The sequence below is a fragment of the Phycodurus eques genome, chromosome 16, assembly GCF_024500275.1.
Source record: "Phycodurus eques isolate BA_2022a chromosome 16, UOR_Pequ_1.1, whole genome shotgun sequence".
Classification (NCBI taxonomy): domain Eukaryota; kingdom Metazoa; phylum Chordata; class Actinopteri; order Syngnathiformes; family Syngnathidae; genus Phycodurus; species Phycodurus eques.
In genome coordinates this window covers 10,696,579-10,718,493 of record NC_084540.1, presented here as the reverse complement: position 1 = coordinate 10,718,493, position 21,915 = coordinate 10,696,579, and the positions used below count along the sequence as shown (strand labels likewise).

Here is a 21,915-nt window from a genome sequence, read left to right as displayed (position 1 = left end):
TTTTAAATCAGTGAATAGGTGAATCCGCGGTTGCCGAACTGCAAGTATGCGGGGGAACACTGCAACTGCCAATTCCTTACTGACAATAAGTTGGCCCATTTATTAACATTTTGATCTATTGTCTCAACCTGGAGATCTGTACCATTTTCAAAGGGTACAAAATCTGTAAATAGAAAATAAATTATATAATAAATGGTCCGTTTATCAAAAATGTTGGTGCCTAAATTGTCCTCCAATTCTGGAATCACTCAGACATTGAGTCACCAGTTTGATCACGGAACGAATTAAACTAGTAAATCAAGGTACGCTGTTGTTTACCCATTTTTTTAATGATGCTATCTCCCTCTGGTGGACGGGATCAGCACGGCAATCTCTCCTCCCCTCGGTGATCAACAACCAGCCAGTGAAATGTTATGCTGCTTGGCTAAACCTCCACAGAGTCCACACAGAAGCAAAATGGCCGATAGTAAACTAACAGATCCTACAGCTTCTGTCAGTCAACTAGGGGTTATTATGTGTGTTTTGTTTACAGCCTGAGAACTACAGTCGTGCAAAAGGATACTAGCCTTCCTGCGATTTACGTTTCGGTGATGTCATTTCTTATCCAACTTAGCCTTGAAAGCCTTGAAGAACTAGCTCCCTAAACTAGCTTACCTAGCTAGCTCGTAGGTCTGCGAGCATATTTTGCACGGGACGCACTTTATTTCCAAAGTAATTTCCGAGGTGAGTCGACCATTTGCTTAATATCTTTTTGCATCTTTCGTCGTTCGTGTGCTCGTTGTAGCCTCCGCAGTTACGCGGTTCAGAGGCATTTTAGGGTCTGCGATAATAGCTTCGACTGCGTTGCAACACGGTACGTAAGTGTATAGTAAACATATTTCTCAATAAGTGACATATTGTAATGTTGACCATTAAGTGTACGGCTCGATAGCTGTCTCGACTTTTGGGTTGTATTTTGTGTCCATTTCGCGTATTCTACATGTAAGTTAAGTCAAATGAGGTGCACAGTTTGTGAGTATGTTGACTAAGACCGTCGGGCGTTGCTGTGTCTGACGGTCATGACCCACTCTTTGCCCCCGAAGTTCTTCCGGTCACTGCGTCCGTGCAGCAGCAGCTCGTAGGTCAGCAAGCTTCACCTGTGGTGCCCCCGAGTCGAACTTACCAAACGTTACATTGGACACAAACGTGTGGAGGTGTTCCTAGCATGTGTTGTTCAATATCAAAGCGTCGCCAGTATTGCATATTTGTTGATTTTTCCGAATGTATTTTAGGTTTTAGGTAATGAGGACCATACATTATCTGGAAAGTGCAACATTGCTGCATTTCCCTTGCAGGGTGCTTCATGTCGTGTGTTTAGATTAGGGGTTCTCAATGGTTGTTTCTCTGCAGGCACTCGTATATTGCTATGGTCGACTTTCATAAAAGTTAAGAACAATAAAAATGTGTTGTTCCAATATAGCCTACGCAAGCATATGTATGTCAAAATGTATTTAACGTAATGCTATGCTTAAATGTTCAAGGTGCACTTCAGATGACATTATTAAGAAACTGAGGATAAACATCACAACTGCATACTAAAAAAATGAACACAGTCCAGAGTCTGACTAAAAGTGAATTGTATGAAAACTGAAGCAATATTTCCAATAGGAATCAGGTAAATCGAATTAATTCCACCCCAGAGACCCCAAAATATTAAAAAAATAATGTTTTATTTCATAATTTCATAGAGAATAACTAAGTTCAACATACACAAAGTAATGTGAAATAAATATAAATGACTAATGAAATGGATAAATGATAATCAAACATCACTTTTGCCTTTATTGAAGACTATTGATGGCGTATGAAAGACAAGGAAGAGGAGAGGTTATTGGAAGGGGAATCCACCATTTTTGTACTTTGCTACGAGGTCTTTCTTGAATTCTATGGTGTTTCTTGTCATTGCTCACATAAATACTTCTGAAATACTTCCAATGAACATTCACTGAATGCATGGTCAAAAGTGAAACTAAAAGTATGTTTCTGCTTCCGTCCCAATGCAGCTACTAATAGCCAGTGTAGTCTATTTTGCCGTTGCGATTTGCATGTATTCCCTAACATTTGTTATGTGTAAATGCATTAAGAATTATGAAATAATACCATTTGTGTGAAGTGCTAGTGCTCATATTTGTTTGCCCATGTGTTATGCCATTTCAATTTTTGCTCGTGTTATTTAGGCTAGTATGCTCGCTCACACTTGATGATCCTCATATGAAGGTGGTTTGTTTGTTTGAATGATTTAACTACTGATGACAGTCGTTTATGTACCATGAGCTCATGATTGTGTACATGCTAGACGCATGGTGTTGATGCTCTATGATCCTCTCTGTTTTAAGTGCTTTGCCACCATCTTGTGGCATCTATACAAAATTGCAAACCACTTTTAGGGCGGTGTCAATTATTTGCGGATTTTTGCTATTTGAAGCACGACTCAGTCCCTACCCACCGCGAATATGAGAGTTCACTGTATACTGAAGTAAAATTAGATATCAAAATATGGCCACAAACTTTGACTTGTATCTTTGCACTAATCTCTTCTTTTTGGAAAAGTGCAACAGAAATAAATTGTCTTGTTAGGATAAACAATGCAGAAACGTGCAACCGTAACTTGAACAGTATAAATTACTATGTTTTGTTTTGTTTTTCATGCTGTACTGATATTCCCGTTCAGTCTGTGGGTTTGAAGCACTACCAGAAGCATGTGAAGCATTGACAACATATTCGTATGCCACTACGGAAACTAGTTCATTGCGCGCTGTTTGGCACCATTGTAATCCGACGACCTCCTGTAATTAAAAAATAAAAATAAAACAAATAAAAACAACTGTCCCTGACCAAATGTTCGATCCCAACCCACCAAAATTAGAATTTTTGAATGAGGTTTACGGGACTTGGAGAATGAAATGTGTACCAATTACCTTTGCTAATTAAAAAAAAAAAAACTGCTGAAGTACAAAGTAAAAAAAAAACAACAACAACAGTGTCGCATGGCCCAAGGAAGAACCCATTAAAATTTACTTTCTTGGTAAATAATTTTTAAGGTATATTGTGGATGATTCATTTTGTATGTATGTGTACTGTGTTCTCTTCACAGACAGGAGAATCAGGAAAGGGCAGAGCAGTTAATGGAAGACAAGAAAAAGAAGAAAGACGACAAAAAGAAAAAGGAAACTTCTCAGAAGGTCAAGTGGCATGGTTTTACTTTGCTCATCTTATTGCCTATATTTTCTCAGATGTAAATGTATGTGACAAGCATGTTAGTAGATGTTGTTATGGTTTCGGATCATTAATTACAATTAATATAAAAAGTCTACCTGCCCCTGTTCAAAGGCCAGACTTTTTTAAATGAAGAAATGAGATCAAGATAATTGTTTTCAAAAAAATTTCTCCGGAGTAAAAGTCGCACCAGCCAAAAAATGCGTAATAAAGAAGGAAAAAACATATATAAGTCGCATTGGAGTATAAGTCGCATTTTGGGGGGGGGGTTATTTGATCAAATCCAACACCAAGAACAGACATTTCATCTTGAAAGGCAATTTAAAATAAAAAGTAGAATAAAGAACAACAGGCTGAATAGGTGTACGGCATGCTAACATAACACATTCGGCTAACGTTACATGACGCATAAACAACGAACCTGAGAACGCGCCTGGTATGTTAACGTAACATATTAACACTTATTCAGATAACTATAGCATACAGAACATGCTAACAAGTTTACCAAACCATCAGTGTCACTCCAAATCACTAAATCCAATGAAATCTTCATCCTCGGTGTCACTTCTAAACAACTCCGCCAACTCCGGAGGTAGGCGATGGCGCCGCTTCCTCTTCTACGTCGCTTTCGTCAGACTCATTGTCAATTGCAGGTACAGATACACAGGTCTAGAGCGCCCTCTTGCGGTTTTCAGTGTGAAAATAACGTGAAATTATATAATAATGTGTTAATAATTTCACATATAAATCGCTCCGGAGTATAAATCGCACCCCCGGCCAAACTATGAAAAAAACTGTGACTTATAGTCCGAAAAATTCAGTATATTGATCTAATTGTTTATATCACACAAAAACTGATATTTTGAACACAGGTCAGTCGACTTTTTATATCCACTGTACACACATTTTTATATTGTCTTTAGTGATCAGTTGGAAAGTTGCACACTTGATTGACATCCAACCAATTTTGTTTGCGGGGGTATTTTAGGTCCCAGAGCAGAACGTCAAAGGTAAATATAGCCTTTTTAATGTTTTTTTTTAATTTTTTTTTTTTTTTTTTTTTATGAAACACTGTCATTGTTGCGTTCCATAATTTTGTTTTAGCGTATATTTCTTGGTGCAAAATAGTGGGGGGGGGGAAGTATTTGGTCAGCCACCAATTGTGCAAGTTCTCCCACTTAAAAAGATGAAAGAGGCCTGTAATTTTCATCATAGGTATTCCTCACCGATGAGAGACAAAATGAGAAAAGAAATCACATTGTCTGATTTTTAAATAATTTATTAGCAAATTATGGTGGAAAATAAGTATTTGGTCAATAACAAAAGTTAATCTCAATACTTTATTATATACCCTTTGTTGGCAATGACAGAGGTAAAACGTTTTCTCTAAGTCTTCACAAGGTTTTCACACACTGTTGCTGGTATTTTGGCCCATTCCTCCATGCAGATCTCCTCTAGAGCAGTGATGTTTTGGGGCTGTCGCTGGGCAACACAGACTTTCACCTCCCTCCAAAGATTTTCTATGGGGTTGAGATCTGGAGACTGGCTAGGCCACTCCAGGATCTTGCAATGCTTCTTACAAAGCCACGCCTTCATTTTTTCCCCTCAAATTAATGTTCACACAGTCCCCCGTATTTACAGAAAAAACTTAATTGTTGAAATCAAGGCAAAAAGCTGATTTATTAAAAAAGAAAAACTGAAATCTCACACAGCCATTAGTATTCAGAGCCTTTGCTGTGACACTCATATTTAACTTGGGTGCTGTCCATTTCTTCTGATCATCCTTGAGATGGTTCTACATCTTCATTGGAGTCCAGCTGCGTTTGATTATATTGATTGGACTTGATAAGGAAAGCCACACACCTGTCTATATAAGACCTTGCAGCTCACAGTGCATGTCAGAGCAAATGAGAATCAGGAGGTCAAAGGAACTGCCTGAAGAGCTCAGAGACAGAATTGTGGCAAGGCACAGATCTGGCCAAGGTTACAAAAAAAATTCTGCCGCACTTAAGGTTCCTAAGAGCACAGTGGCCACCATAATCTTGAAATCGAAGACGATTAATTCTAAGTGGCATGTGTGGAGAAAAACAGACACTGCTCATCACCTGTCCAATACAGTGCCATCAGTAAAGCATGGTGGTGGCAGCATCATTCTGTGGGGGTGTTTTTCAGCTGCAGGGACAGGGAGACTGGTTGCAATCAAAGAAAAGATGAATGCGGTCAAGTACAGGGATATACTGGACGAAAACCTTCTCCAGAGTTCTCACAACCTCAGACTGGGCCGGAGATTTACCTTCCAACAAGACAATGACCCTAAGCACACAGCTAAAATAATGAAGGAGTGGCTTCAGAACAACTCCGTGACTGTTTTTGAATGGCCCAGCCAGAACCCTGACTTAAACCCAATTGAGCATCTCTGGAAAGACCTGAAAATGGCTGCCCACCAACGTTCACCATACAACCTGACAGAACTGGAGAGGATCTGCAAGGAGGAAAGGCAGATGATCCCCAAATCCAGATGTGAAAAACTTGCATCATTCCCAAAAAGACTCATGGCTCTATTAGCTCTTCTCCTAAATACTGAGCAAAGGGTCTGAATACTTATGGCTGTGTGATATTTCAGTTTTTCTTGAATAAATCTGCAGAAATTTCAACAATTTCGTTTTTTTTTCTGTCAATATGGGGTGCTGTGTGTACATTAATGTGGACAAAAATGAACTTAAATGATTTTAGCAAATTGCTGCAATACAAAAAAGAGTGAAAGATTTAAGGGGGTCTGAGTACTCTCCGTACCCACTGTGTATACCTCACATATGAGGTATACACTGATGAAAATTACAGGCCTCTCTCATCTTTTTAAGTGGGAGAACTTGGGCAATTGGTGGCCGACTAAATACTTTTTTGCCCCACTGTACTATTATCTGTGCTACCTATGACAGCTGGGTGATTAGGAAATTATCGATTAAATTTATCTGGCAGGACAATTTTATTTTTTAATTTTGCGGCTGGTTCAAATCGCATCCCCGTTGACGTACTGATGATTCACAACAACATGGCTGTGAAGAGATAAGATTATATACCGAGACATCTCGCAGGAGGCTTTCAAACTCCATTTCAAAGCTCCCTGTTCAGCGTGGAATACACTTTGAAGCGCTATTCCTGGAACAAGAAAAGTCACGAACAAGTTTAAACTCTGAGTTGCTGCCATGAAATTAATATGGGATATTCCCATTCCACTTTTTTTGCTGATGTGTCAGCACCTCCTCCTTAAAACAGGCAAATTTGGGGATTTCTTTTCCAACAATGATTTTGCCGAGTTGCGGTCCACTCAGCGGGGAACGCCTCCCGACTTCCTTCGAGGTCGTTGTTTCACCATTTCCAAATATGGGATGGCCACACCCCCATTGCCGTCATTGTTGCGCTTTGACGCAGGGATGTTTCACATTGAGCAAGTGCAGTATGAAAAGCCCTTTAGTGTTGCCAAGTTAGGATTTGGTAGCTATACTTAAGCCTGTTAATTTTTCATCTAATTACGATCAACTGTTAGGAGATCTAGGTATTTATCCAAACCATAATTCTGAGACAGTATTTCAAAGGCAACTTTTGAGACTTTTGACCCACCCTGTATAAGCAAATTCAATGTTGCCACTTTTGTACTCTTTATTGTTCCAGTGCCAGAATCCCAGCAATCCCAGCAACCCACCACCCCAGCCTCAGTCTCCCCCAGCCCTGGCCCTGTTGCCCCCTCTTCCCCAAGTCCTACTGCCACTGGGCTTTCTGCACCAGTTCCTCCTGGTGGCGGGAACAATGCAAAGCAGCGCACTGCTGTGGCCAACGGACAGCCCTCCTCCCTTTCTGGAAACCAAAGTTCCCAGCAGCAGCGATACATGTCCAGAGAGGTTCCGCCGAGATTCCGCTGCCAGCAGGACCACAAAGTGCTACTGAAGAGGGGGCAGCCTCCACTGTCCTCCATGCTGCTCGGGGGTGGTGGGGCAGATGAGAGCACTGGTGGGGTTGGGGTAGGTAGTGCCTGGGGTGCTACACCACCTCTTTCTTCACAAGAATCAGAAAACTCCAATGCAAACACAGACACAGGTAGGTTAAATAGAAAAGAGTAACAATTTGAATATGCAGCCCACTGATGGCCATGGGCCACTAACATGGATTTTGTCCCTTAAAACTTTCTTTAATTACAGTTTTCATAAACAATATCAATGAAGCCTTTGACATGATGCTTAATCACAACTAAAGTTAAACACTGTGGAAAATGACATTTACTAATACTAACCTCTGCTAAATGCTTGTTGGAACATTTGTCTATTTCATCTAGATTCAAACTTGGGTTCATACTCTACTTCACCACCCAACACATCCTCTTTATGTGTCACCTCTCTGTCGTCGGCTTCATCTTCTACCAATTCAACTTATGCAAATTCCACATGGAGGGCAGGATCTGCCAGCCTGTCTTCCTCTCAGGGTTGTGACAAGATCATTGTGGATGAGACTGATCTGGACAGCTGGCCTAGCATCCTAGGCGCAGCCAAATTAAGTTCTGATGGATCTGGAGGAGGGGTGCAGGACTGCCCTGGTAACAAAATCAGTAGTGCCTCATGCCGTGAGAAAAACCTCCAGCAGAGAGGAGGAACAGTTGAAGGAGGAGGAGCAGGGAAAGTGGACAATCCCCCCCGGCCTTGTTCGTCTCCTCTTTCTGCTTTTTCATCACAAAATGAATGTGTTCAGACAGGTGGTGTCATATGGAGCTCCTCCACTTCCTGTCGGGGGGAGGCAGGATTGGGATCAGCAGCATTTTATAATTCCAAAGTCTCCCACCAGCTTCCTGGACCTCAAGAGAGTCCTGCAGATGGCAACGCTAGTCTCCCTGGTGCCATTTTAAACCCCAATGTGAACCCGTCTGCCTGGCCAGCCCTAGTGCAGGAGAAGACATCGACTTCAACTAATTCTCTACATTTGTCCTCACTTTGTGTCAGCACCACTTCTCTCACTCATGAGCACACTGAGATGGCTGAATTAAACATGAGTACAGAACAACAACATCCCTTGGGAAACCCAGCGAGAGAGCTGGGTTCAGGTGAAGGAGCACAGGGACCGGGACCAGGACCAGGACCAAATCAAGAAGATGGTGACAAGAGAGAAACTGAGTCTGACACAGAACGAAAAGGGACTGTGAATAAATCTAGTCCTTTGTCTTCCTCTTCTGCTGTCTCTTCCTCTTGGAAATCCTTGACTGCAGTGCCCTCTGCTCCCGCAACAGGTGCTTCACAGGAAGGTCAATGGGGAGGAGGGGAGACTGGGGCCCATGGACAGGAAGGGACTCTGCGGGGCTTTGGTAACCAGGGTGACAATACAGGGTGGGGAAGAGGAATGGATGATGCTGGTGCAAATATCCCAAAGGATTCTCAGGGAGTGTGGAAAGACAGGAGCTCAGAAGTGGAGTGTGGAGACACAGACAAATGTGTAAGTTCAAGTAACTCAGCAATAGAAAGTCTAACAGGAGGGTGTGGGAGCAACAACAGTAGGGGTGGAGCCTGTCAAGATGGCAGTGGAAGCGCTTTGCCAGACTCTGCGCCACCAAAGTTTGCAAATTTGGAAAATGCCTGGGACAATCAGAAAGGGATAGAAAGTGGATATGTGGCAGAACAACAAGGCCAAGGCACTGGAGTTAAAGGACCAGACTCTTCAAGTGGAGGTAGAACAGAAAATGGTGGAGAAGGGAGTGGTCATGGGCAGAAAATCGATGGAGCCCAGGTTGTACCCTCCCTCTCCAACCAGACCTCCAGTGCTGAAGTGGCCTTACTTGGCATGCTGAATCGATCTGACTTGGATCCCAGGGTTCTTTCCAACACGGGTTGGGGGCAGACCCAGATTCGTCAAAATGTGGCCTGGGATCTGAACACCACCAAACGAGTAGGAAACAGAAATGAAAAAGTTGCATCATCTTCCACATTCTCATCAGGAACAATGAACACTAGTAGTCGCAGTTCTGGGTACCTCTCTAATTCAAGGGTAAATACTAATGACGAGTGTGCCAGCAGACACGCTGACAGCATGAAATCTGGCTCTACTTCAGTGAATGACTCATGGGATGGCAGTGCTTCACATGTTACTTGTGATTCTCACATGTCTGATGGCATTATACCGAAGCCAAGAATGCCGGATATGGAGTGCAGTCAAGGAAACACGGCTCGAAGTTGGGGTGATCCTCCACCTGAGAACCAGGGCAAAGGATGGGCTGAAGAACACCAATGGGGGGACCATAGAGGAGGGAACTGGAGGGACAAAGGAGAACAGAGCAGTGGGTGGCCTGTTGGCCCAGAAGATAAAGGGACAGGGGGCTGGAAGGGAACTGAAAGTGGGAAGGTAGGTGGATGGAGAGACTGGGTCCAGAGAGATTCCAAACCTGGAGGTGGGTGGGGAGATGAGCGTATCAGAGGTGCAAGCAGCTCTGACGAAGGATCCTCTTGGGGTCACCCGGATGAAGATCCATCTCAGCGGGGAGGATGGGGAGGTGGAGATGTGGGTAAGTCCCACCACGACTGGGAGAGATCCAAGCACCACGCAGCAGCAGCAACATCAAACAACCAGGTGGCCACAAAGAACACCCCAAATCAGCAGCACCAATCACAGGGACACCCCCCACCAGGAAGAACCCCACAAGGAGTTTGGGACAACCGGCCGAATGTTGTAGGTGGGAGTCCACCATCCAAGAATCAGAACCAAAGTTCGGGCTTGATATCTGGCCCAATTCCCCAAATTTCTGGGGATGACTCTGTGGAACCGAGTGGGTGGGATGAGCCCTTACCTCAGTCCATCAGTCACAAAATGGAAATTGACGATGGGACTTCAGCCTGGGGGGATCCCATCAACTACAATGGCAAAAATGTGAACTTGTGGGACAAAAATAGAGCTCCATCTAGCGAAAGCCACAGTCAGCAGGCCCCAGCACTGTCAATGCAGCAGCCGAGACGACAACAGGGCTTGCAACACAGGGATGCTAACTCTGGAAATGCAGCAGTTGGTAAGCATAATTTTTGCTTCTGCAGATTTGTGTTTCACCTGTTGTTTTGTGTATTGTAATATTTGACTCGCTAATCACTGTAAATTTAAATGTTCATTTTCATAAATCTGTAGGTCCAGGTATGTGGGGAGGGGTTACACAATCTGTTGACAATGGGTCAGGAGCTTGGAACCAGACTTCAGATGTGGCATCAGGATGGGGTGACTCAGATGATCCTAAAATATCTGGGTGGGGCAGCCTGTCACCCAACCCTAGTAAAAGTAAGTGAAAGATGATTCATTAATGGTTACTTTTAGACTTTACACCGATTTTATCGGGCTGATCGGTATCGGCCGACATTTAGCATTTTATGCTGGTCGGCTGATCGGCTTAAATGTCATAATTCGCCGATCTGATCAATGACGTCATTGACCGGCTCCGCGTTGCCATCGTGCAAAGTATATTTGAATCCAAAAGCTAGTTTATTTTTAGCCTTGTCGCGTGTCTTTTGGTGTAGTATTGGAAATATCTGACGGCAAATAAAGTTATTTAAAAAAACAAAAACAAAAAAAACACGTCGGCGGTGTGGAACAGACAACACATCTGAGACAGCCAACACGTAATGCCCGGACCAGACTACAAGACAAATTTGCTCTTTCACGATTGCACTGTCAGACTACTGCAAAAAAATATTGTATTCCGATACCAACGCATCCTGTTTTTTTACCATCATTGGGCTTTATCTTTATCTTGCGACCGGATACACTCGTTACCGTGGCGATGACGAGTGGATCACGCCGACTGTATTCTAAGGACAAAATGGGGAAAAATGTGTGTTTGTGGTCACCGGTGCTGAGGACAGGAAAGGGCATTCGTTTAAGGCTTGCTTGGGGTATGTTCCTGTACTTTTAATACGATGCGGCTCGCAAGCAGGCAACAAAACGTTATGTAGCCTAGCAAGCTAGTGGTAGCACAAACGGTTTTACGTCAACATGCCGCCGTTCTGTCGAATCATGCTCTAAAGTTTCGGTGTGGGTGAAGTAATTGTAATTAAAACAAATTTAATTACAGTAAGTTAGCACCCATTATTTCTGTCATGATGTAATGTTGGTTTGACCTTTACTGATTAGAATACACGATCTGACTAGAGCAGTGATTTCCAACCTTTATGGAGCCGAGGCACATATTTTACAATTGAAAAATCTCACAGCACACCAACAAACAAAAATGTCACAAAAAGTGGATATATTAATTACTGTATTTACTTCCTGCCATCTAATAGAAGACCATTAATTTCTTCTGTCTGTCACTATGGCTCACTGGCATAAATAGAGGAACAAAGATAAATTATTTATTGTAAATATATTTTTTGGGAGCAATTAAGTACACAAGTATATACAGTAAATGAGCAGATCATTTAAATAGACACATTCCTCCATCTTGTGATCGGTTATCGTTTTTTTAAACTCGGTGATCGGCCCCAAATATCTTGATCGTGTAAAGCCTAGTTACTTTTCAATCTTTGATTGAAAAACAGTATGTTACAGTATATAGCTTAGCACATTTAGTTTATAAAATATTTCTTGACGCATTTTTTACAAATCGGAAGCTTCTGAGGCCTTTTTTTGATAACCCCTATTTAATATACACAATTTTACACACCCGCTTTGGTGATGTATGTTACGGGCTCTGCTAATATTTGACTTCTGCTCCTTAGTAGAATCCCTCCATAACATTCATGGTAATGTCATTCTTTGCCCTTCAATTATGATAGGAATGTGCCATACAATGGGCCCAGACAATTTACAGTATTTTAAGGTTTGTTATACACAAGAGCATGGTAACTGTTAGTTTTGTTTTACCGAAGGTACCAAGTCGATGGACACCTGGGGAGCAAAGGGAGAGGGCTCAGTAGCAGCCACCCGTCATCCCAGCTGGGAAGAGGAAGATGATAGTGTGGTAGGGATCTGGAATAGCACCAGCTCCCAAGGAAGTAATTCCTCATTTAACTCTGGAGGCTGGAATCATGGAGGAAGGAGAGGCAACGTGAAGGTTAGTAAAATTAGAGCTTGCAAGTAGATGGCTTCTCCTAATATTACAAATTGAGCAGATATTGATGTATTGACTCACGTTGTTACATTATATGGCTGACAATAATGTTTGAATTTCTTCCCAAAGGGTGGCAGTGGAGACAGCTGGCTAAATCCAATGTCACGCCAGTTTTCAAACATGGGTCCTCTGGTAATGTTTTCATCCTAAATAATAATAAATATATTTTTCTTGATCTTTTCATAATGCAACTGAAAAAAAAAAAAAACTCACAAAAAGTGACAAATGTGTCATTGAAGCATTAACAATACCCCCACCCTAATTTTATGAGTGTCTCCCTATGTAAAGTAGCTTTCATAGTTGTTGCATTCCTTATTCTTAGGGTGAGGATCCCAGCATAGATAAGAAGATGGAAGGGGACAAAAGAGGGATGGCTGACTACAATGGGGACATGCGGAGAGGAGGAAGAGGTGGAGGAGGTTACCGCATGTCTAATTCTAAAGACATGGGTTCTGTTGACATGACCACCTACAGTGAAAAAGTATGAACACCTGTTTGATATAGACCAATATTCATGTCAGGTCAGCAGGGTTGACCTGTCTTTTACTGTTGAACTTGTGGTTTGACATAATAATTATTTGAATCGGTAGACTTTGGGTGTATAAGCCACAATGATGAGATGAAAGCATCACCTCTTAATCTATGGTTTTCATTACACTCTTCCCACAGATGGGTAGCCATGGCATGTATGTTGGCAGTGGTGGAGGGATGCAACAGCCCCGAGGGATACACCAACCGAGCTTGCATCCTATGAATCCCTCTCAGGGGCTTCGTGCTCAAGTGCCTCATCCATTCCTGTCTGCTCAGGTCCTGCATGTCTGATCTTGTTAGTTATTAGTTATTCTTGCGTGATTGGCATACTATTGGCCACTGCATAGACATTTGAAGGCAGCGAGTGAGAATAACAGCGGAAAGGAAGAAGAGAGGAGTGGATAAATTTTGCTGTGACAAGTTTAATATTTAAAAAAAATAGGAAACCACTAGGCTATTATCAGTTTACTGGATATGAATTTGTGTCTGAAAAACATAAAACTCTTAAAAAAAAAATTTAATAAATAAAAATAAAAATTTAAGTCTTCTATGGTTTTTTTTATTTTGGCCTTTAGAAATACTGACGATTACACATTGTGTAATGGAGTCCCACCATTGATTATCGTTTTTGTTGTTGTCACCTGTGTTTCAATTCAGTTTCAAAAAGAAGCTTTGTGATTTCTCCAAGTCTCTTTTCGCCTCTCCTGTGATATACAGGTCCCGGGTCCTATGCTGAAGCAGATGCTGTCTCCTGGTGGGAGTGTGGTCGGAGGAGTAGGAGGTGTTAGTTCTGTTGGTGGGGCTGGGGGTGTTGGTGGAGGAGTGTTCCCTCCTCAGATTTCCCCACAACAATTAGCTGTGCTTAGCAACCCCCATGTGCAGCAGTTCCATCTGGTACATGACTACATTTTAAATTTAATTTGGAATTTTTATTTTGCCTTATTGTGTCCCACCAAGGGAAGAATGATTCTATTTATTTTCATCTAAGAATTGATTATTTCTCCCACCCCAAGTTAGAAGCCTCAATTGTGATTGAGGTTTATTACATTGCGTAAACATAATTTTCATTGTGTTGTGGATAAGTGCCTCTTTAAAATGAAATATTATATATATGAAATATTACATTTTGAGGGTGATTAAAAAAAGTTAATAAAATCTGTACGTTGTGCGCACAAAAAGTAAAAAGATGATTGTACCCGTTAGCAATGTAAAATTTCAGAAATACGTACCGTGCTGTGAAAAAGTATTGGCCCCCTTCTCAAGTTCTTATATTTTTCCATAATTTCCCCCACTTAAAGATCATCAAACAAATGTAAATATCAGACAAAGATAACCCAAGTAAACATAAAATGCTTTTTTTTAATGGTGATTTTATATATTAAGGGGGGAAAAACTGTTCAAAGCTAGGTAGCTAGGCTGTTACAGCTGAACAGGACAAAAAAAATGATGAGGTGATTAAAGATTTTTATGGTTTCACAGTCATAACAGCCCTCTGAGGGAAACCGTAACTACAATGTGGCTTGCGACAAAAATGAGTTTGACACGCCTGTCTTAAATATTAATGTATATGTTGCATCCCTCCTGTGGGGAAACTATGCAAAAAATAAGAGTGTGAGAAGGGGGCCAATACATGTTTACCGCACTGTAGATCCCTACCTACCTACTTAATGTGAGCCCCAGCATCATTATTCCTGCCAGTTTCTTGACCACTATCTCACTTTATCTGCCTGCAAACCCACAGGCTTGTCAACTCTTGCTACAACAACAGCAACAGCAGCAGCAACAGCTTCTGCAAAACCAGCGAAAGTTCCCTCAGCCACAGCCACTCAGACAGCAGCCAGATCCACAGCAGGTTAGCATTATACTGCACATTTACCACTGAAACTGCAGCAACATTGTCCTCATCTCAATACAGTTTTGTTACATTTTAATTCAATAGCAGAGCATGAACTATTACTATCCATATTATAAATTATCTTTTTTATTCAGCATTTATTCTGATAGTGATTGATTTGCCTGATTCTCAGCTGGCAAGGATTGTGGCAGTTCTGCAGCAACAACGACTCAATCATGGTGGAGCAGCAGCAGGGAGCTTGAAATTATCCCCCTCTCACCTTGGAGGAAGTCTGTCTAAACAGCCCATACTTGACTCTTATCCACCTCCTGGAGTGGGAGGGCCCGTATCAGACCCGCATTCCAAAATGCAAGGGATGTACTCTGGTGAGTGCAACAGGCAAAATATTTGTTGTTGTATTTAATTTAGTAGATGTAGTATTAGGTGGCACGGTGGATGAGTAATTAGCACATCTACATCATATTTCTGAGGTTGGGAGTTCTAATCCAGGCTCCACCCTCCCTGTGTGGAGTTTGCATGTTCTTCCTGTGATTGTGTGGGTTTTCTCCGGGTAATCCGGCTTCCTCCCACATTCCTAAAATAGGCTTATTAAAGTTGTTGAAAACTCTAAATTGTCCTAAGGTGCGAATGTAAGTGTGAATGGCTGTTCGTCTATATTTGCTGTGCGATTGGCCGGCAACCAGTTCAGGGTATATCCCGGTTTTTCCCCAAAGTCAGCTGAGATAGGCTCTAGCTCATCCACGACTCCCGTGAGGATAACCGGTAGAAGAAGGCTGGATGGATGGATGTACGTAGTAGTAGCATTTAATTTGGTTGATTGAGATGTACGTTTTAAATGTGCATTGTTTTTAAGGAAGTGTAGAAACTTTGTCAACATATTTTTTCCCAGCACAAAACATATATACATACTGACAATAAGTTTTACAATTACTAGGTAATGTCTTGAGCTTTACTGTGACATTGCAGGCATGCACCTGTTTAGTATCGAATATAATAGGATAATGAACTTGGATCAATGTGACTGTTAAACAATGACCATACTCTTGTTGTAGACCTTTTCTGTGGTAAACATGCTGCTATAGTTATCCTGGATAGTACTAGAGTTTGGCCTGAACATGTTTAAGTTCCCCATTTTGTCAGGTTTTGCCCCTGGTAGTAACCTCTCGGGACTGGAACTTGGCAGTCCCATGATGGGGGGGGTGAAGGACATAGGAGGACAGCAGTCACGCTTCAAATGGATGATGGAGGGACATTCCCCAGCTCCATCTCCCCCTGACACAACCCTTCTCAAGAATGGTAGGTCAGCAGATGGTTTGTCACCGAATTTTTACCACCTTCCAAACCTCAATCTGGTCTTAAGTCACCCTCGTTGACAGTATATTTTAATGAACCATATGGAATGGAAAATGTTTTAAATCAAAATCATATCAAACCACAGTCTTAGGCTGTATTTCTTTCTTGCATACCATTCCTAATGCCCATTAACTAGTGCATTAAAAGTGAGTGGAGGCTCACCTTATTTTCAGTATGAGATTCTGAGTTGTGACATTACAGGTATTCTCTCTCAAGGCTCCACAGAAAACTGGCAGCGTACCCCTGGGAGTAAAATGGGGAACAAGCTTTCTACTTCTGGTTGGCCTCCAGGTAATTTTTTAGGGTACTTATTGCTATACAGAAAAGTAAAACAAGAATGAAAACAATAGTGATTTGAGTTAAAGGCTTCTATACACTGTACATGACCCACTCACACACACACACACACACACCCAAAGGTACAGCTTCACCACTGAATAAACCATTATGCTGTTTCATAGTACTGTCTACATATGGAAAGGTTTGATACAGATTGAATGAGTGGCAATAGCAATTAATATCATATTATGTTTATGTTCTATGATGATAGAATTTCAGCCTGGTGTGCCCTGGAACGGAATACAGAATAGCGGAGACCCCGAATCGGACCCCTACATGACCCCCAGTAGTGTTCTTGGCTCCCCAGGACCCCCAACCCTCAATGATTCTGACCATCAGTTATTGCGAGACAACGTCGGTATGCTGAGTAATTATTATCGTAAAGCTAATTAGTTTTTATTTATATATATATATATATATATATATATATATAGCACCCCATATTGACTGAAAGAAACTGAATTGTTGAAATTTTTGCAGATTAAAAAAGAAAAACTGAAATATCACACAGCCATAAGTACCCTTTGCTGTGACACACATATATTTAACTCTGGTGCTGTCCATTTATTCTGATCATCCTTGAGATGGTTCTATGCCGGTCCGACCTGGAAGGCCCAAATGTATTGTGAGGGTCTGCTGGGAATGTCTGGCAGAATCCCCAGTCAGGAGGCGTTTCAACTCCCACCTCTGGCAGAACTTCACCCATATCCCCGGGGAGGCAGGGGACATTGAATCCGAGTGGACCACGTTCCGCAACTCCATTGCTGAGTTGTGGCCGTAAGGTGGTCGGTGCCTGTCGTGGCGGCAACCCCCTGAGTTTTGCAGATGGTGTTCTGTTGGCTTCATCAAGCCGTGATCTCCAACTCTCACCAAAGGGGTTCGCAGCCGAGTGTGAATCAGTTGGTATACAGATCTTCCTTTCTGCTTGACCTAACAGCCGAACAGGACAACAACAACAAAAAAAGAGAGAATCAGCACCTTCAAATCGGAGACCATGGTCCTCAGTTGGAAAAGGGTGGCGTGCCCTCTCCAGGTCGGAGATGAGATCCTGCACCAAGAGGAAGAGTTCATGTATCTCAGGGTCTTGTTCACGAGTGAGCAAAGAATGGAATGGGAGGTCATCAGGCAGATCGGTGCAGCGTCTGCAGTGATGCGGACTTTGTATCAGTCCGTTGTGGTGAAGTAGCAGTTAAGCCAAAAGGCATAGCTCTCAATTTACTGGTCAATCTATGTTCTTACCGACAAATATGGTCACGAGCTGTGGGTCATGACCGAAAGAACAAGATGCTGGATACAAGCGGCCAAAATGAGTTTCCTCCGCAGGGTGTCCGGGTTGTCCCTTAGAGATACGGTGAGAAGGTTGGTCATCCGGGAGGGGCTCAAGAGTCTCTGTTCCTCCTCATTGAGAGGAGCCAGATGAGGTGGATTAAATAAGCATAAGCATAAATATTATTCATGAGGCAGTATGTTCTTAATTTTGGTTTCATACCAAACTACCTGATTTTCATAGTTTGTGCTTGAGGAAACGTTTATTCTACTTTTCAATGATAAGAAATAAAATAAGAATTATTCATCAAAAAAAAAGTTTAGCAGTGGCCCAGATATCTCTGCTACGCTCTGTAATGAGCTCAATTATAATTCACCCTGTCAGTAGGAATATACATCTAGACAGTCAAACAAGTGTGGCTGAATCATGACTGTCACACATAATGCACCTAACCCTAAATAATCTTGCAATGTTTAACAGGGCCAAATCCTGCCCTCAACACCTCACTGCCTTCACATGGTGCCTGGCCCTACAGTGCCTCAGATAGCCCACTCAGCAAAGCACACGGTACAGGTAAATCCTTGTGTCCTTCCTAATATTGGGTCAGAAACTTTGTTTTTGCCAGTAAATTGCTTCCACTGTACTTTATTGGTGTTTTAAGTGATGCACTAAATATCCCAAACAAGTAAGCTGTACTTAATACTCTTTACCCCCATTACTGAGTTGTCAAAACTTAATTTCTCCCATTTATTTCCCACCAATCAATTTCCTCTCCAGCAAAGTACTCAGACTACAAGTCCAGTTGGCCCCCTGAGCCCATCGGACAAAGTAAGTCATGGAAGGCCAATCGCAACGGTTCACAGCTGCCACGCCCCCCTCCTGGTTTAACAAGTCAGAAGCAGGGCACACCCTCTCCATGGGGAGGTGTAGGCCCACGGGTAGCCCGGGGCTGGGGAATGAGTGGTATTAAACAAGACTCAAGATTTGGGCCAGGTACTGAAATTTTACTCAGACCTGGAAGCTAATATAAATGCTTTCTTCAACTATGCCATGTCCATTGAATGTAATTTGTCCTTTTTGTAGGCCCAGCTTGGACTGATGGTGCGGCATCGAGAGGCAGTTCCTGGTTGCTGTTGAGCAACCTTACACCGCAAGTAAGGAGGGACAAAAAAAAGAGACAATTTAATACAAACAACTAATTTTCTGTTTGACGAGCGCTGAATGATGATGAATGATAAATTAATCCTCATTGTGTCAAAACATTTTAAACCTCAGTCGTCATTCATCTGGATTCTCAAACAAGACAAAACAGCACAATGATGGCTAGGCTTCCTTTAATTGGGTTGTGAAGTTGGACAAACCATTTAACCATTTATGGTTTTCACAATTTATATTTCCATGTCACCATCCAGGGAAAAACATACTATTATGATTATGATAACCTCTGTGCTCATATTCTACACTGCTGGATCATGCTTACAGACCCATATTCTTCTTTCCCTATAGATTGATGGCTCCACACTAAAAACGATCTGCATGCAGCATGGTCCCCTGTTGACCTTTCACCTTGGCCTTACCCAGGGCAGCGCTCTTATTCGCTACAGCAGCCGTCTTGAGGCAGCCAAGGCCCAGGGTGCACTGCACATGTAGGTTTATCTATAACAGCAATAATAGATCCCCTATTTCCAAAAATAATTATCTCTAGAACATACAACAAAATGAAATACATATGTGGTAATATACACTCATTTGGAATTTGCTGGTTGCAGTATGTTCTTAAGCCAACATTGCAGAATGCGGAAAAAAAATCCCGTTAAAGGCATTACTGTGGTAAACAGGCAAATGTATCATGATTGTGTATAATGGGGCATAATTAAAATGCTTTGTCATTCAGAACATGATTCTGGTGGTGAAACATCTCACAACTCCATTCTTTATAGGTGTGTACTGGGCAACACCACAATCCTGGCAGAGTTCCTGAGTGAGGAAGAAGTTCATCACTATTTTACACATTGCCAGGCTGCAAGTGCTGATGGGACTAGCATAGGAGGGTCAGCAGCTGCTGGTATGCAGGGTTCACCTGGAACAGGCACTGCAGTGACCCAAAGTGGGGCTAGCTCTCCAAGAAGTGAGGGGGCAGTAACGAGCACCACCTCAGCTGGACATGGAAATGGCGGTGGAGTGGTAAGTGGTTCCGTAGGTCCGAGTGGTGTAATGTCCCCCGGCTCTGATTGGCAGGGTCTAGATGGTACAGGTAGCTGTTCAGAAACCTCCTCAGTCCATGGACCCGGGCTGGGTGTTTTTTCCCAGTGGAGCGCCAATGGAGCAGGAGGGGTGGGAAGTGTTGGGGGAGCAGAATCTGGCAGGTCTGGACTATGGGGTGGCATGGCTGCAGTATACCATGGCAGCAGTCTGTGGGGGGCACCACAAATGGAGGAGAGGCATCAAATGGACAGTCCTGCTGCTTTGTTGCCAGGTGATTTGCTGAGCGGTGGAGCTGATTCGGTCTGAAGGGCCTTCTCCTTTTGTAGATTTAGACACACTGATACTGCATACACTGGGAAACAATATGTATTTACTATAGCACATCACCACATTTACAGATATGCATATATTAATGTTCCACATGTGCATACACATATACATTGTTTGCATATCAAATGTGCTCACGCATACAGAAGAAATGTGAGACAAGCTTACACACATTCTTGCGGCCAGATTTAAGCTATTATATAAATAAACGCAGGGACTGTTAGTTGTATACAGCCTTTTTTTCCACAGATGAAGATTTCAACTGCTTAGACTTGAAAACTGAATAAGAATGGTAAGTCAATTGGTCTGAAAGACTAGACTGTATTGTGCTTAGTAAATGGAAGACTTTTGAACAGATTTACATTCATATACTAAATTCAGATGCACCTTTTAAAAGAAGGGCACTGTAAACAGCATTACCTTCATTGCATAAGAAAACTTAAAAACTACCACATGTGGGAAGTGCAGTTTGTATTCACGCATCTGGAAAAACAACATTAATCCAAACACATGCATTCAGCTCTGATTAGCAGAACTGCATCTTACTGTGTATGTCAAGTTTGTTTATATTTTTCCAGTTTATATGTAAGGCTTTATTTTTTTTAATTGTGAAAATAATGAAAAATGTCATTTTGTTTTCAAGATGCTGACCTCCTACTGTTTTACTTTGGCACTCTTAATCTTTATTTGTTTGTTACTGTTGCAGTGATAAATGTTAAATTGAGGCGTTGTTGCATTTCTCCATGTGTGGATACAGTATCATTCACAGTGGACATAGTATGAGTGGGACAGAGACCAAATCAGTGGATTAAACAACCACTGTTGGTGTGTTTGTGTGCGTGTGTGCGCGTGTTACTGCCTGTCAAGAAATTCAGGCAAGGCTGCTTACTATACAGAAGGTCTATACAAATTGTTTTGTGTGTTCATTGTACTGCTGACTGTGTTAAGAATATTGGCACTAATGCTTTTTCTCTTATTAGAAGTTGTTTGTTTTTAGTGGAGTTAAATTTTTTTATTGTCCAAACTGCAATAATTGCAATAAAAAAAATTTAAAAAAAAAACATTTTCATGGCACAAACAGCTCAAGGTATGTGCGTTGGAAAAAATGGAAATGCCAAATCTTATCAAACTGGGTGGGTTGGGTTGTTTACAAATGCAGAAAGAGTTACCATATGTTTTTAATGTTATGATGTGTATTTGTTTTAAATTAAGACAGGCTTTCACACTCCTGTTCAGTGTTTTTGTTTTGAGATTTTACAAAGGAAAACATATTTAAAGTAAGGAGAACAATATTAATAAAGTATTGGCTTGTTTTAAATGTGTATTGTAGTCACTTTTGGGATTCAATTCTTGTCTTTGAACTTCTAATTAGCTGTGAGAATCATTATTTAAAAAACCTGCCCTTCAAGTGGGTTCATTGATCATTCCAAATACACAGTAGTGACTGTGACGTTCATTCATTCCTTAAGCACAGAAGAAGGAAAAAAAAAAAAAAAAAGTTCATCCATCCGTCCCCAGCTACTGTCGCTACTTACCATGGCCAAACCAATCCTATTTAACACCTGCGTCATCCAACTGTAAACGGTTTAATTAAAATATTCACTACATTCCCTGCATGATTTGATTGATTTATGATGGAAACGATGTTAAATGTTTTCC

At 41.9% G+C, this 21,915-nt stretch overlaps 1 protein-coding gene across 2 annotated transcripts; it reads left to right on the top strand.

Annotated features, from left to right (window-relative positions):
• The first annotated feature begins 414 nt into the window (after window positions 1-414).
• On the top strand, window positions 415-21,558 carry LOC133414578 (trinucleotide repeat-containing gene 6B protein-like). Of its 2 annotated transcripts, none has more exons than XM_061700035.1 (21): window positions 415-723; window positions 3,134-3,221; window positions 4,244-4,265; window positions 6,928-7,350; window positions 7,586-10,291; window positions 10,405-10,551; window positions 12,138-12,322; window positions 12,449-12,511; window positions 12,702-12,860; window positions 13,049-13,186; window positions 13,628-13,804; window positions 14,652-14,762; window positions 14,938-15,130; window positions 15,906-16,061; window positions 16,335-16,409; window positions 16,669-16,815; window positions 18,205-18,297; window positions 18,502-18,717; window positions 18,808-18,878; window positions 19,231-19,370; window positions 19,665-21,558. In XM_061700035.1, exons 2-21 carry the CDS (start codon window positions 3,165-3,167, stop codon window positions 20,233-20,235), a joined length of 5,850 nt encoding a protein of 1,949 aa, XP_061556019.1. In that variant the 5' UTR covers window positions 415-723; window positions 3,134-3,164; the 3' UTR covers window positions 20,236-21,558. The 2 variants fall into 2 exon arrangements, with proteins under 2 accessions (XP_061556019.1, XP_061556018.1); XM_061700034.1 differs by having other exon boundaries at window positions 16,320-16,409.
• The last annotated feature ends 357 nt before the right edge of the window (window positions 21,559-21,915 follow it).

What these genes read in the sequence shown, in the direction of transcription:
- LOC133414578 (XM_061700034.1), top strand. Translation starts at nt 3,165, where the DNA reads ATGGAAGACAAGAAAAAGAAGAAAGACGACAAAAAGAAAAAGGAAACT. An exon ending in TACTTCTGGTTGGCCTCCAG is followed by an intron (nt 16,410 to 16,668) that starts GTAATTTTTTAG and finishes CTATGATGATAG; the next exon opens with AATTTCAGCCTGGTGTGCCC. An exon ending in GCCCAGGGTGCACTGCACAT is followed by an intron (nt 19,371 to 19,664) that starts GTAGGTTTATCT and finishes CATTCTTTATAG; the next exon opens with GTGTGTACTGGGCAACACCA.